We start from the raw sequence: 13924 nt of genomic DNA on the forward strand, positions 1-13924 counted from the left end.
GATGTAATTTTGGGGGGGCGTACGACAGGGTTAGGCTTCCCCCCCCCCTTGACAGCTAGGTGGGTGACTGAGTTGACTGAGTGTGTGGGTGACTGGGTGGGTGGGTGACACCTGACTGAGTGGGTGGGTGGGTGACTGAGTGGGTGGGTGACTTTTGGTCGGTTTGACTTTGGGTCGGTGGGTGGGTGACTTTGGGTCGGTGGGTGACTTTGGGTCGGTGGTTGGGTGGGTGAGTTGGGTCGGTGGATGGGTGACTGACTGGGTGGGTGAGTGGGAGACTGACTGGGTGGGTGAGTGGGAGACTGACTGGGTGGGTGAGTGGGAGACTGACTGGGTGGGTGAGTGGGAGACTGACTGGGTGGGTGAATGGGTGACTGGGTGGGTGAGTGGGTGACTGACTGGGTGACTGACTGGGTGGGTGAGTGGGTGACTGAATGGGTGGGTGACTGACTGGGTGGGTGAGTGGGTGACTGACTGACTGAATGGGTGGGTGACTGACTGAATGGGTGACTGGGTGACTGAATGGGTGGGTGACTGGGTGACTGAGTGGGTGGGTGACTGAGTGGGTGGGTGGGTGACTGAGTGGGTGGGTGACTGACTGAGTGGGTGGGTGGGTGACTGGGTAAAAGTGACTGGGTGGGTGTGTGGGTGGGTGACTGAGTGAGTGGGTGGGTGGGTGACTGAGTGAGTATGTGGGTGACTGAGTGGGTGGGTGACTGACTGAGTGGGTGGGTGACTGACTGAGTGGGTGGGTGACTGAGTGAGTGGGTGGGTGACTGAGTGAGTGGGTGGGTGACTGGGTAAAAGTGATTGGGTGGGTGTGTGGGTGGGTGACTGAGTGGGTGGGTGACTGAGTGGGTGGGTGACTGAGTGAGTGGGTGGGTGACTGGGTAAAAGTGACTGGGTGGGTGTGTGGGTGGGTGACTGAGTGGGTGGGTGACTGAGTGAGTGGGTGGGTGACTGAGTGACTGAGTGAGTGGGTGACTAAGTGAGTGGGTGGGTGACTGAGTGAGTGGGTGACTGAGTGACTGACTGAGTGGGTGGGTGACTGGGTGGGTGAAAGTGACTGGGTGGGTGGGTGAGTGTGTGGGTGACTGGGTGACAGTGCGTGGGTGGGAGACGGTGGGTGACTTACCTTGACCCCGTGGCATCTGGCTGGGGCAGGAGGTGAGTTCGGGAAGCTGGGGGGGGGGGGCAAGAGTGGCAGGAGACCCGCGCCGCGCTTCCCCTCCGTCCGGTAGCGGCGCACGTGAGGGGGAGTCCCGCCCCGCGCTTCCCCTCTCCGGTAGCGGCGCACGTGAGGGGGAGTCCCGCGCCGCGCTTCCCCTCCGTCCGGTAGCGGCGCACGTGAGGGGGAGTCTCGCGCCGCGCTTCCCCTCCGTCCGGTAGCGGCGCACGTGAGGGGGAGTCTCGCGCCGCGCTTCCCGTCTCCGGTAGCGGCGCACGTGAGGGGGAGAGCAGGAGGCCCGGCCCGCGAGGGGGGAGGAGCCTGGAGTTTGCTGCTGAGCAGGAGGGCCGCGCTTCCTCCGCGGCGCACGGTGAGGGTGCGGCTGGGGATGTTGCGGAGCGTGGGGATTTGGGTGAGGTGGGGAGGGGGGAGAGAGTGAGAGGCACCGGGAGAGGAGGGGCACCGGGAGAGGAGGGGGGGGGTGTGGAAGGTGAGCTGCGGTCCAACTGACGGGGGAGAGTGTGTGTCCCTGTGTGTGTGTCCTTTGGCCCGTCACTCCGCCTCAGGCCAATGAGAGGTGTGCGGGGGCGAACCAAGGGACCAATGAGATTTCCCCTAGGGACACCGGACATCCAGGCAGGCATGCAGGCATACAGTGCTTTCACTAATATAGTATAGATGTGGGTAGGTATTCAGCAGCACAACTGAATGCGGGACGAAACCATGCCAAGACGCAAGATGCAAAACCTGCACAATGCTCTACACAGCGGACACACATTTTAGTGCACCGTCAGGCCCAGTCAAATTAATACATCAAGGCTAAGCACCGTTTAGTAATCTGGGCCATTTAGGTCTTTCAATTCCATATAAAAAGCCTAGTTTAATGGGATAGTGAGCAGCCAACATGCATTAAAGATCTATAAACGGTCAGTAAAAGTGGTATCAACCCATGGTTACAATTCCCAATAAACCAGTACTTAAATGACAAAACAAAGCTAACAAATTGAACAAGATTTGATTCCATTATTATTCACAACACCATTCTTTACCAATAGAAAAAGCTTGCAATAATGTGACCAGTCAAAAGGCCATTTTGGTTTTCTTCACTGTCTAGTGCAGGGGTGCACAAGATTTTTCTGGTGGGGCGCAGGCGGTTGCAGAGGTCCCACACTCTTCCCCAAGGCATTTAAATTAAATGCCGGGGGACCGCGCAAGGCCTCTGCAACTCAACTCAGCCATGGCATGTGACATCACATGACCCCACTGCGTCATTCGACGCCCGTCATGGCAACGCAGCATCAGGGTCACATGACCCCGCAGCAAAAAGGTAGAGGGGGGGGGCAGCACCAGAAGTTTGTGTACCCGTGATCTAGCATATTATTGTAGAATGTGGTGACAATTCTGCATGTAGAACAAGAGTAGCTAAAACAAACATGAAGGAGAGACATTATTTTGTAATAAACCTTAGCATCACGTGGGATTTTAGTTTACTGCAAACCCAATGAGCATCCCATAAAAGTGACCTAATAAACTGACAGTATGCACAGTACGATTGTGTTTTTCTTTGTTGATGGCCGAGATCTCTCCCTTGTGTCCTCATTGCATGGAAGTCATGTTTGAAGTAGTTACAAATTACTGGCGAGTGTCACCTCTGTGGTGGACACGAGGACAGGTGATCCCCTAGTGAAAGATCTAGTGTAAGCTTCATGTGATCTCAAACAAATTACTTTCTGTGGTGTGTACTAAAATTAGGTCAAGCTCTTTGGTAGAGAAATGCATTGGCTTGGTTTCATTGTGTGTACAGCCAGGCTCTTCAACTGCCTGCCCATAGGTCAAATGGGGCCCGCAAAGAGCCTTCACGTGGCCCTTAAGACTCTCTGCTCCTGCTAATTTCATACTACTAGTTGCTTAGGCAGCTAAATGCAGTTTTTTCAAACTGAAAACACTTGTAACTTAAGGTGGCTTAAATATGTATTTAAATACAAATGTTATCAAAGGTTTGTAAAATATTAAAATACATGTTAAATATTTAAATGAATTTTATATATATATATATATATATATATATATATATAAAAATTCATTTAAATATTTAACATGTATTTTAATATTTTACAAACCTTTGATAACATTTGTATATATATATATATATATATATATATATATATATATATATAAAACAAAAGAAACAGCGCACAATCCTAGGGCATTACCAGAAAAATTGGATTTATTATAAAAAGTAGGGGGGAAGACAATGCCCACTTAAAAGATAGATTAAATAGAAATCACATAAACGTTTCTTTATAACTGTGTCGTGGTACGGCTTTAAATGCCCACCGCCAGCTGAGGGAACCTCCGGATTGTAGCCCGAGACACCATCTGCCTCTCGGGCTACGACACACACACACACACACACGCACGCAAGCACACACGCACGCACGTGTAACCTTTCCACTCCAAAATGTTGTCAGATATGGAGAACTGGTTGAAGGGTCCCTGTGTGTACAGGTCAACGTAAGAGCAGAATGAACAATAAAAATATTCATTACTATTACTGTACTAAATTAAACTGATGCCAGGGAAACCACAATGCAGGTTTCAATCACTAAATGAATGGTAAAAGCAATTATTTGGAGATGTGGTGCAAGGCTTGGGAGACGAAGCAAAACAAAAACACACACCTCAAAAATGACTAGTTTAGAAGCCTGCTTCCATTATTTAGACTTTTAAGGATATTTTAGCAAAGAATTACAATGTACGTCTTGCTTTCTAATACATCCACACTATTACTGCCCTCACTTACAGAACAGGTACCTTGAGTAAAGTTCGGTAGTAGAATTCAGAGTTGATAATGGTATTATAGAACTCCAGGGTTATCACTTTGTAGGATGTATTAACCATCTCTTAACATTTGAGAATTCATGTATGTGCAGCCATGTAAGTTTTTCATGGCAGGGACTACCCAATCACATTGTTTTCAAAATGATTTATTGTTGACACTGTTACTAGCCAAAGTTGTATTTTTCATTTCCAAAAATGCTAAAAAATAAAACTCTGCTTCATTGTTGTACAGAAGTAGAAAATAATACACACAAGATGTTAATGGCTATTTTTTTCTTTCTAGGCTATGTACGGCTGCTTATAGGTTTATACATATTGCAGAACAAACCTGTGTAACGCCAACTCTCACTTCTCGACTGATTGATCCTCCGCCTTTCAACATTTCTCCTCCACTCTTAAGGAATCCGGAGCCTCCCCGCAGAAATCCTGTGGCCATAAGTTCCAACACCTCCTCTAACGTGGCCCTCTTAACATTCTGTCGCATGACTTTAGTGAATAAGATAAAAAGTAAAACAAAACAAATTAAAAAAAAAAATCTAACTTGAAATGTACAGGTCATTGACGATGGCATTAGGAATGGAGCTCTTGTAGAGAAATAGAGATGTGCAAGGACAGCTGTCTAGGGATTTACACTAATAGTGTCTTCATCCCTCATTGGACTCTGGCTTTACTGCTGGGTTTCCTAATCCAAGAAGAAGTTTGATGCTTTGTTATTAAGCCGCACATGGCAAGACTCTACAATAATGAATTTCTGAGAGATTTCTCCTTGACCACTGGAATTTTACTAGAAGTACTTTGCTGGTTACTGACTGGGGATTTTGGTTATTCCCACCCACCTTCTGTACGAGTCCTAATGAATGAAACCGAGCTGCTGTAAACCTACCTGTTGCTTGCTTTGGCATTAATGCCGTGGCCATAACCGTTCCCAAGAGTTTAGAAACTGCGACTCTCACTCCATAGTTGGAGCCTTCTAAGGCCTTAAAACAAAGTGTTGCTACGTTCTCCAGCTCGGCTGTCCACATGAAAACGGCCTCGGTCTGCAGCTCCAGCAGGCACTGCGAAAAAAAAACATTACTTAAGTAATAATCTCCGAAGAACAGGGCATTACTGGCCAATAATTCCCTGGCTGGAAGAGTTGAAGGCCCGAGGCGCAGCCAAGGGACTTTAACCCAGACAGGGCATTATTGGCCAGTAATACCATGTTCTGAGGGGATTATTACTATTATAGGCTAAATGTAGGCTAATTATGTTTTCTTTACATTTTTCATAAAAAAAGATAGGACACTTTTGTAGTCATATTGATTTTTATCAGCATGATCATCTACATTCTTATGTTTTTACTGCAAGTTTATTAAAAGAAAATTGTACATACACACAACCACCCTTTATAAACACACACACACACACACACACACACACACACACACACACACACACACACACACACACACACACACACACACAGCAGCCCCCCCTATACACACAAACACACTCTGCAACCCCCCTCTATACGGAAACACACTCTGCAGTCCCCCCTCCTGTACACCCACAAACACACACAGCAATGCCCCCTGTAAACCCACAAAACTGCAGAGACACACACACATACCAAAACACACTCAACTCGTATTAACTCAATACGGCATAAACTGCAATACTAGGCAAGCTCCACAGGCAGCGAAAGGGTTACATTTAAAATGTTGAGCATTTCTATATAGCCACTTCATAAATCTGTTCCTGATCAACCCCATCCATAGAGGAGGAGCATAAATAAGTCTCAAATACCTTTTTTGTGCTCAAATTCAGTTTTAATGATCAGTACACTTAAGCCTTAAAGAATTTTACTGAGTTTTTAATGAAAAAAAAAAAAGGCACCTTTACAACAAATGTGAAAATTGAATATTCTCTAAAAGTAAAGTAGTAGAAGACTATGAGGCTTATTTGATAAGCTTCAAAGCACACCGATGTTGAAGTCTCTGGCATATATGGTTTAGTACTAAATTAAAAAATCTAACCCACGTGAATAATTGCGATAGGTATAATATCTGACATAGTGTTGAACAATTATATCCAATAGTGTCTTTAGTATGTTGGTTCTTTCTTCAGAAATTACGAAGATACCTCTCAGATCTTAAGCTTAAATGCAACAATATGCAGGTAGTCTTTGTTATCCAACGTTTCTCTTTTGCAACAAATGGAATATCCAACGCTTTACAATGCAACCCTAAGGGCCGGTTTTTTAAGCCAGAATGCGTTATCCGATGCCTGAATGCGTTATCCAACGCTCACCGCCACTGATTAACATGGGACTCACTTTACAACGGTTTTACAATCCAACGCTACTTCCAGAACGGATTCCGTTGGATAACCGAGGACTGCCTGTACATGTATAATTACTTTCGTTCTACAATTGCTATTTAAATCTGAATAAAATACTGCTTTTTCACCAGCACAAAATGGTCATTTGCTACAAATTTGAGATAAAGCTACAAGCATCATCAGAAAATCATAAAAAGATTGACTACCCATTTGGAAGTTCATTAGTTATGTTATCAAGCAAACACAATAATATCCATTTAGTATTGCTTTGCATGATTGTCTACACCAGTGATTATCAACCAGGGTTTCGTGGAACCCCGGGGTTCGCGAGCACCCCTCAGGGGTTCCACAGCCGCCATGGGGGTTAGAGCTGGGAGAACTCTCCTATGCTGTCCCAGGGCCCCGCGGCGGAACCCCCACATAGCAAGGACCCGGCGGCTATGGAGCTCAGCAGCAGCCACACGGTCACTGCTATCCTTCCTCTCCCTGCGTCGGAAGTCGTGTCAACTTCCTGCTGACAGGGGGGAGAGGAAGGATCAGGCAAGAGCACGCAGCTCCCTCAAAGAGAGAGAGAGAGGGGTGTGTCAGTCTCTGTGTGTCAGTGTTAGAGCATGTGTCAAAGAGTGTGTGTGTGTAAGCGAGAGAGGGAGTGTGTGTGTGTATGCGAGTGGGGGAGTGTGTGTGTAAGCGAGTGGGGAATGTTAGCGAGTTGCAGAGTGTGTGTGTTTGTATAAGCAAGTGGGGGAGTGTGTGTCAGCGAGTGGGGGGAGTGTGTGTGTGTAAGCGAGTGGGGGAGTGTGTGTGTAAGCGAATGGGGGAGTGTGTGTGTAAGCGAATGGGGGAATGTGTGTGTAAGCACATGGGGGAGTGTGTGTGTGTAAGCGAGTGGGGGAGTGTGTGTGTAAGCGAGTGGGGGAGTGTGTGTGTGTGTGTGTAAGCGAGTGGGGGAGTTTGTGGGTGTATGCGAGTAGGGGAGTGTGTGTGTGTGTATGAGAGTGGGGGAGTATGTGGGTGTATGCGAGTGGGGGAGTATGTGGTTGTATGCGAGTGGGGGAGTATGTGGTTGTATAAGCGAGTGGGGGAGTGTGTGTAATGGGGGAGTGTGTGTAATGGGGGAGTGTGTGTGTAAGCGAGTTGGGGAGTGTGTGTGTGTAAGCGAGCGGGGGAGTGTGTGTGTGTGTAAGCGATTGGGGGAGTGTGTGTAAGCGAGTGGGGGAGTGTGTATAAGCGAAGTTGGGGAGTGTGTGTGTGTAAGCGAGTTGTGGAGTGTGTGTGTGTGTAAGAGAGTGGGGTGTGTGTGTAAGCAAGTGGGGGAATGTGTGTAAGCAAGTGGGGGAGTGTGTGTGTAAGCAAGTGGGGGAGTGTGTGTGTAAGAGTAGGGGAGTGTAGGTGTGTGTATAAGCGAGTGGGGGAGTGTGTGTATAAGAGAGAGGGTGAGTGTGTGTGTATGCAAGTGAAGGAATGTGTGTGAGCGGCTGGGGGAGTGGGTGTGTGAGCAAGTGGGGGAGTGAGTGTGTGAGCAAGCGAGTGAGGAATGTTAGCGAGTTGCGGAGTGTGTGTGGAGTGTGTGTGGAGTGTGTGTGTATGTGTAAGCGAGTGGGTGAGTGTGTGTGTGTAAGCAAATGGGGGAGTTTGTGGGTGTGTAAGCGAGTGGGGGAGTATGTGGGTGTATAAGCGAGTGGGGGAGTATGTGGGTGTATAAGCGAGTGGGGGAGTATGTGGGTGTATAAGCGAGTGGGGGAGTATGTGGGTGTGTAAGCGAGTGGGGGAGTGTGTGGGTGTGTAAGCGAGTGGGGGAGTGTGTGGGTGTGTAAGCGAGTGGGGGAGTGTGTGGGTGTATAAGCGAGTGGGGGAGTATGTGGGTGTATAAGCGAGTGGGGGAGTATGTGGGTGTATAAGCAAGTGGGGGAGTATGTGGGTGTGTAAGCGAGTGGGGGAGTGTGTGGGTGTGTAAGCGAGTGGGGGAGTGTGTGGGTGTATAAGCGAGTGGGGGAGTATGTGGGTGTATAAGCGAGTGGGGGAGTATGTGAGTGTATAAGCGAGTGGGGGAGTATGTGGGTGTATAAGCGAGTGGGGGAGTATGTGGGTGTATAAGCGAGTGGGGGAGTATGTGGGTGTATAAGCGAGTGGGGGAGTATGTGGGTGTATAAGCGAGTGGGGGAGTATGTGGGTGTATAAGCAAGTGGGGGAGTATGTGGGTGTATAAGCGAGTGGGGGAGTGTGTGTGTGTGTGTATAAGCGAGTGGGGGAGTGTGTGGGTGTATGCGAGTGGGGGAGTATGTGGTTGTATGCGAGTGGGGGAGTATGTGGTTGTATAAGCGAGTGGGGGAGTGTGTGTAATGGGGGAGTGTGTGTAATGGGGGAGTGTGTGTAATGGGGGAGTGTGTGTAATGGGGGAGTGTGTGTAATGGGGGAGTGTGTGTAATGGGGGAGTGTGTGTGTAAGCGAGTTGGGGAGTGTGTGTGTGTAAGCGAGCGGGGGAGTGTGTGTGTGTGTAAGCGATTGGGGGAGTGTGTGTGTGTGTGTAAGCGAGTGGGGGAGTGTGTATAAGCGAAGTTGGGGAGTGTGTGTGTGTAAGCGAGTTGTGGAGTGTGTGTGTGTGTAAGAGAGTGGGGTGTGTGTGTAAGCAAGTGGGGGAATGTGTGTAAGCAAGTGGGGGAGTGTGTGTGTAAGCAAGTGGGGGAGTGTGTGTGTAAGAGTAGGGGAGTGTAGGTGTGTGTATAAGCGAGTGGGGGAGTGTGTGTATAAGAGAGAGGGTGAGTGTGTGTGTATGCAAGTGAAGGAATGTGTGTGAGCGGCTGGGGGAGTGGGTGTGTGAGCAAGTGGGGGAGTGAGTGTGTGAGCAAGCGAGTGAGGAATGTTAGCGAGTTGCGGAGTGTGTGTGGAGTGTGGGGGGAGTGTGTGTGTATGTGTAAGCGAGTGGGTGAGTGTGTGTGTGTAAGCAAATGGGGGAGTTTGTGGGTGTGTAAGCGAGTGGGGGAGTATGTGGGTGTATAAGCGAGTGGGGGAGTATGTGGGTGTATAAGCGAGGGGGGGAGTATGTGGGTGTGTAAGCGAGTGGGGGAGTATGTGGGTGTATAAGCGAGTGGGGGAGTATGTGGGTGTATAAGCGAGTGGGGGAGTATGTGGGTGTGTAAGCGAGTGGGGGAGTGTGTGGGTGTGTAAGCGAGTGGGGGAGTGTGTGGGTGTGTAAGCGAGTGGGGGAGTGTGTGGGTGTGTAAGCGAGTGGGGGAGTGTGTGGGTGTATAAGCGAGTGGGGGAGTATGTGGGTGTATAAGCGAGTGGGGGAGTATGTGGGTGTATAAGCAAGTGGGGGAGTATGTGGGTGTGTAAGCGAGTGGGGGAGTGTGTGGGTGTGTAAGCGAGTGGGGGAGTGTGTGGGTGTATAAGCGAGTGGGGGAGTATGTGGGTGTATAAGCGAGTGGGGGAGTATGTGAGTGTATAAGCGAGTGGGGGAGTATGTGGGTGTATAAGCGAGTGGGGGAGTATGTGGGTGTATAAGCGAGTGGGGGAGTATGTGGGTGTATAAGCGAGTGGGGGAGTATGTGGGTGTATAAGCGAGTGGGGGAGTATGTGGGTGTATAAGCAAGTGGGGGAGTATGTGGGTGTATAAGCGAGTGGGGGAGTGTGTGTGTGTATAAGCGAGTGGGGGAGTGTGTGTAAGCGAGTGGAGGAGTGTGTGTAGCGAATGGGGGAGTGTGTGTGTGTAAGCGAGTTGGGGAGTGAGTGTGTGTAAGCGAGTTGGGGAGTGTGTGTGTAAGCAAGTTCCACAGCCGCCATGTGTGTGTAAGCGAGAGGGGGAGAGTGTGTGTATGCGAGTGGGGGAGTGTGTGTGAGCGAGTGGTTGTGTGTGTGTATGTGAGCAAGTGGGGGAGTGTGTGAGTGAGTGGGGGTGTGTGTGTATGTGAGCAAGTGGGGGAGTGTGTGTGTGAGCGAGTGGGGGAGTGTGCGTGTGTGTAAGCAAGTGGGGGGTGTGTGTATAAGAGAGAGGGGGAGTGTGTGTGTATGCAAGTGGAGGAATGTGTGTAAGCGAGTGGGGAATGTTAGCGAGCTGCGGAGTGTGTGTGTGTAAGCGAATGGGGGAATGTGTGTGTGTAAGCGAATGGGGGAATGTGTGTGTGTAAGCGCATGGGGCAGTGTGTGCGTAAGCGAATGGGGGAGTGTGTGTGTAAGCGAGCGGGGGAGTGTGTGGGTGTATGCGAGTGGGGGAGTGTGTGGGTGTATGCGAGTGGGGGAGTGTGTGGGTGTATGCGAGTGGGGGAGTGTGTGGGTGTATGCGTGTGGGGGAGTGTGTGGGTGTATGCGAGTGGGGGAGTGTGTGGGTGTATGCGAGTGGGGGAGTATGTGGGTGTATGCGAGTGGGGGAGTATGCGGGTGTATGCGAGTGGGGGAGTATGCGGGTGTATGCGAGTGGGGGAGTATGTGGGTGTATGCGAGTGGGGGACTGTGTGTGTATGCGAGTGGGGGAGTGTGTGGGTGTATGCGAGTGGGGGACTGTGTGTGTATGCGAGTGGGGGAGTGTGTGGGTGTATGCGAGTGGGGGAGTATGTGGGTGTATGCGAGTGGGGGAGTATGTGGGTGTATAAGCGAGTGGGGGAGTGTGTGTAAGCAAGTTGGGGAGTGTGTGTGTGTGTGTGTAAGCGAGTGGGGGAGTGTGTATGCGAGTGGGGGAGTGTGTGTGTATGCGAGTGGGGGAGTGTGTGTGTGGGAGTGTGTGTGTAAGCGAGAGGGGGAGTGTGTGTGTATGCGAGTGGGGGAGTGTGTGTGTGGGAGTGTGTGTGTAAGCGAGAGGGGGAGTGTGTGTGTTTGTGTGTGTAAGAGAGTGGGGGTTTGTGTAAGCAAGTGGGGGAGTGTGTGCGTAAGCAAGTGGGGGAGTGTGTGCGTAAGCGAGTGGGGGAGTGTGTGCGTAAGCGAGTGGGGGAGTGTGTGCGTAAGCGAGTGGGGGAGTGTGTGCGTAAGCGAGTGGGGGAGTGTGTGCGTAAGCGAGTGGGGGAGTGTGTGCGTAAGCGAGTGGGGGAGTTTGTGTGTAAGCGAGAGGGGGAGTTTGTGTGTAAGCGAGAGGGGGAGTTTGTGTGTAAGCGAGAGGGGGAGTTTGTGTGTAAGCGAGTGGGGGAGTGTATGTGTAAGCGAGTGGGGGAGTGTATGTGTAAGCGAGTGGGGGAGTGTATGTGTAAGCGAGTGGGGGAGTGTATGTGTAAGCGAGTGGGGGAGTGTGTGTATGCGAGTGGGGAAGTGTGTGTGTAAGCGAGTGGGGGAGTGTGTGTGTGTGTGTGTGAATGCGAGTGGGGGAGTGTGTGGGTGTATGCGAGTGGGGGAGTGTGTGTATTGTATTGTATGTCTTTATTTATATAGCGCCATTAATGTACATAGCGCTTCACAGTAGTAATACATGTGGTAATCGAATAAATAACAGATAATATAAATAACAGATCATGGGAATAAGTGCTTTAGACAAACATAACATTAAGGAAGAGGAGTCCCTGCCCCGAGGAGCTTACAATCTAATTGTTAGGTAGGGAGAACATACAGAGACAGTAGGAGGGAGTTCTGGTAAGTGCGTCTGCAGGGGGCCAAGCTTTATGTATCATGTGTTCAGAATGTTCACAGTGCTATTCGTATGCTTCTTTAAGCAAGTGTGTCTTAAGGTGGATAGAGAGGGTGCTAGTCGGGTACTGAGGGGAAGGGCATTCCAGAGGTGTGGGGCAGTCAGTGAAAAATGTTTAAGGCGGGAGACGGCTTTAGATAAAAAGGGGGTAGAAAGAAGACATCCTTGAGCAGAACGCAAGAGTCGGGGTGGTGCATAGCGAGAAATTAGGGCTGAGATGTAAGGAGGGGCAGAAGAGTGTAAAGCTTTAAACGTGAGGAGAAGAATGGAGTGTGAGATGCGGGATTTGATTGGAAGCCAGGAGAGGGATTTCAGGAGGGGAGATGCTGAGACAGATCTAGGAAAGAGTAGAGTGATTCTGGCAGCAGCATTTAGGATAGATTGTAGGGGAGACAGGTGAGAGGCAGGAAGGCCGGACAGCAGGAGGTTACAGTAATCAAGACGGGAGAGAATGAGGGCCTGAGTCAGAGTTTTAGCAGTCGAGCAACAGAGGACGAGAGGGGGAGTTTGTGTATGCGAGTGAGGGAGTGTGTGTGTAAGCGAGTGGGGGTGTGTGTGTGTGTGTGTATATGTAAGCGAATGGGGGAGTGTGTGTATATGTAAGCGAATGGGGGAGTGTGTGTGTGTAAGCAAGTGGGGGAATGTGTGTGTGTAAGCAAGTGAGGGAATGTGTGTGTGTGTGTGTGTGTGTGTGTGTAAGCAAATGGGGGAATGTGTGTGTGTGTAAGCAAGTGGGGGAATGTGTGTGTGTGTGTAAGCAAGTGGGGGAATGTGTGTGTGTGTGTAAGCAAGTGGGGGAATGTGTGTGTGTGTGTGTAAGCAAGTGGGGGAATGTGTGTGTGTGTGTAAGCAAGTGGGGGAATGTGTGTGTAAGCAAGTGGGGGAATGTGTGTGTAAGCAAGTGGGGGAATGTGTGTGTAAGCAAGTGGGGGAATGTGTGTGTAAGCAAGTGGGGGAATGTGTGTGTAAGCAAGTAGGGGAATGTGTGTGTAAGTGTGGGGGAGTGTGTGTAAGAGTGGGGGAGTGTGTGTGTGTAAGAGAGTGGTGGACTGAGTGTGTAAGAGTAAGAGAGTGGTGGACTGTGTGTGTAAGAGTAAGAGAGTGGGGGAGTTTGTGTGTGTGTAAGCGAGAGGGGGAGTTTGTGTGTGTGTGTAAGCGAGAGGGGGAGTTTGTGTGTGTGTAAGCGAGAGGGGGAGTTTGTGTGTGTGTAAGCGAGAGGGGGAGTTTGTGTGTGTGTGTAAGCGAGAGGGGGAGTTTGTGTGTGTGTGTAAGCGAGAGGGGGAGTTTGTGTGTGTGTAAGCGAGAGGGGGAGTTTGTGTGTGTGTAAGCGAGAGGGGGAGTTTGTGTGTGTGTAAGCGAGAGGGGGAGTTTGTGTGTGTGTAAGCGAGAGGGGGAGTTTGTGTGTGTGTAAGCGAGAGGGGGAGTTTGTGTGTGTGTAAGCGAGAGGGGGAGTTTGTGTGTGTGTAAGCGAGAGGGGGAGTTGTGTGTGTGTAAGCGAGAGGAGGAGTTTGTGTGTAAGCGAGAAGGGGGAGTGTATGTGTAAGCGAGTGGGGGAGTGTGTGTAAGCGAGAGGGGGAGTGTATGTGTGTGCAAGAGGGGTAGAGTGAGGGGGGAGGGGAGAGTGTGTGGCGGAGGAAAGAGACAGGGGTAAGGGGGTGGGGGAGAGAGACGGGAGCGACGAGAGAATGGGGGCGAGGGTTGGGGTTCTTCAGAATTTCAAAATCGAATTCTGGGGTTCCCCAACCAAAAAAAGGTTTAAAACCACTGGTCTACACAGTATATTATTTGTTTTGTAGCTTCATGCAGTTCTTATTCACATTACACAGTGGTTACTCACCTTGGCTACAGCACATCGTACAGCCATGGACCTGTCAGTCAGAAGGGAACGAGCGTTCTTGTAGATGTCTCTGTGGCTGGAAGATGCAGCCCCTCCGAGACCGCCAAGGACCTTCTGCAAACTCATTAGGATTTCACTGCGACCCTGCGACTTA

At 50.0% G+C, this 13924-nt stretch overlaps 1 protein-coding gene and 1 pseudogene across 10 annotated transcripts in view; one reads left to right on the forward strand and one right to left on the reverse strand.

Annotated features, from left to right (window-relative positions):
* LOC142489279 (sterile alpha motif domain-containing protein 5-like) overlaps positions 1-4586 on the forward strand; it is a 67842-nt pseudogene extending 63256 nt beyond the window's left edge.
* Positions 1-13924, reverse strand: part of LOC142489277 (HEAT repeat-containing protein 5B-like) — a 69248-nt gene that overhangs the window by 41956 nt on the left and 13368 nt on the right. For 9 of the 10 annotated variants that reach the window (XM_075589761.1, XM_075589758.1, XM_075589759.1 and 6 more), the window contains 3 exons: positions 13771-13920; positions 4893-5064; positions 4338-4495 (listed from right to left, as the gene is read on the reverse strand). In XM_075589761.1, the coding sequence (XP_075445876.1) occupies positions 4338-4495; positions 4893-5064; positions 13771-13920 (480 nt within the window). The remainder of the gene's footprint in view (positions 1-4337; positions 4496-4892; positions 5065-13770; positions 13921-13924) is intronic. The other variant, XM_075589760.1, reaches the window with a different exon arrangement.

This window comes from Ascaphus truei, chromosome 3, assembly GCF_040206685.1.
Source record: "Ascaphus truei isolate aAscTru1 chromosome 3, aAscTru1.hap1, whole genome shotgun sequence".
Taxonomy (NCBI): Eukaryota; Metazoa; Chordata; class Amphibia; order Anura; family Ascaphidae; genus Ascaphus; species Ascaphus truei.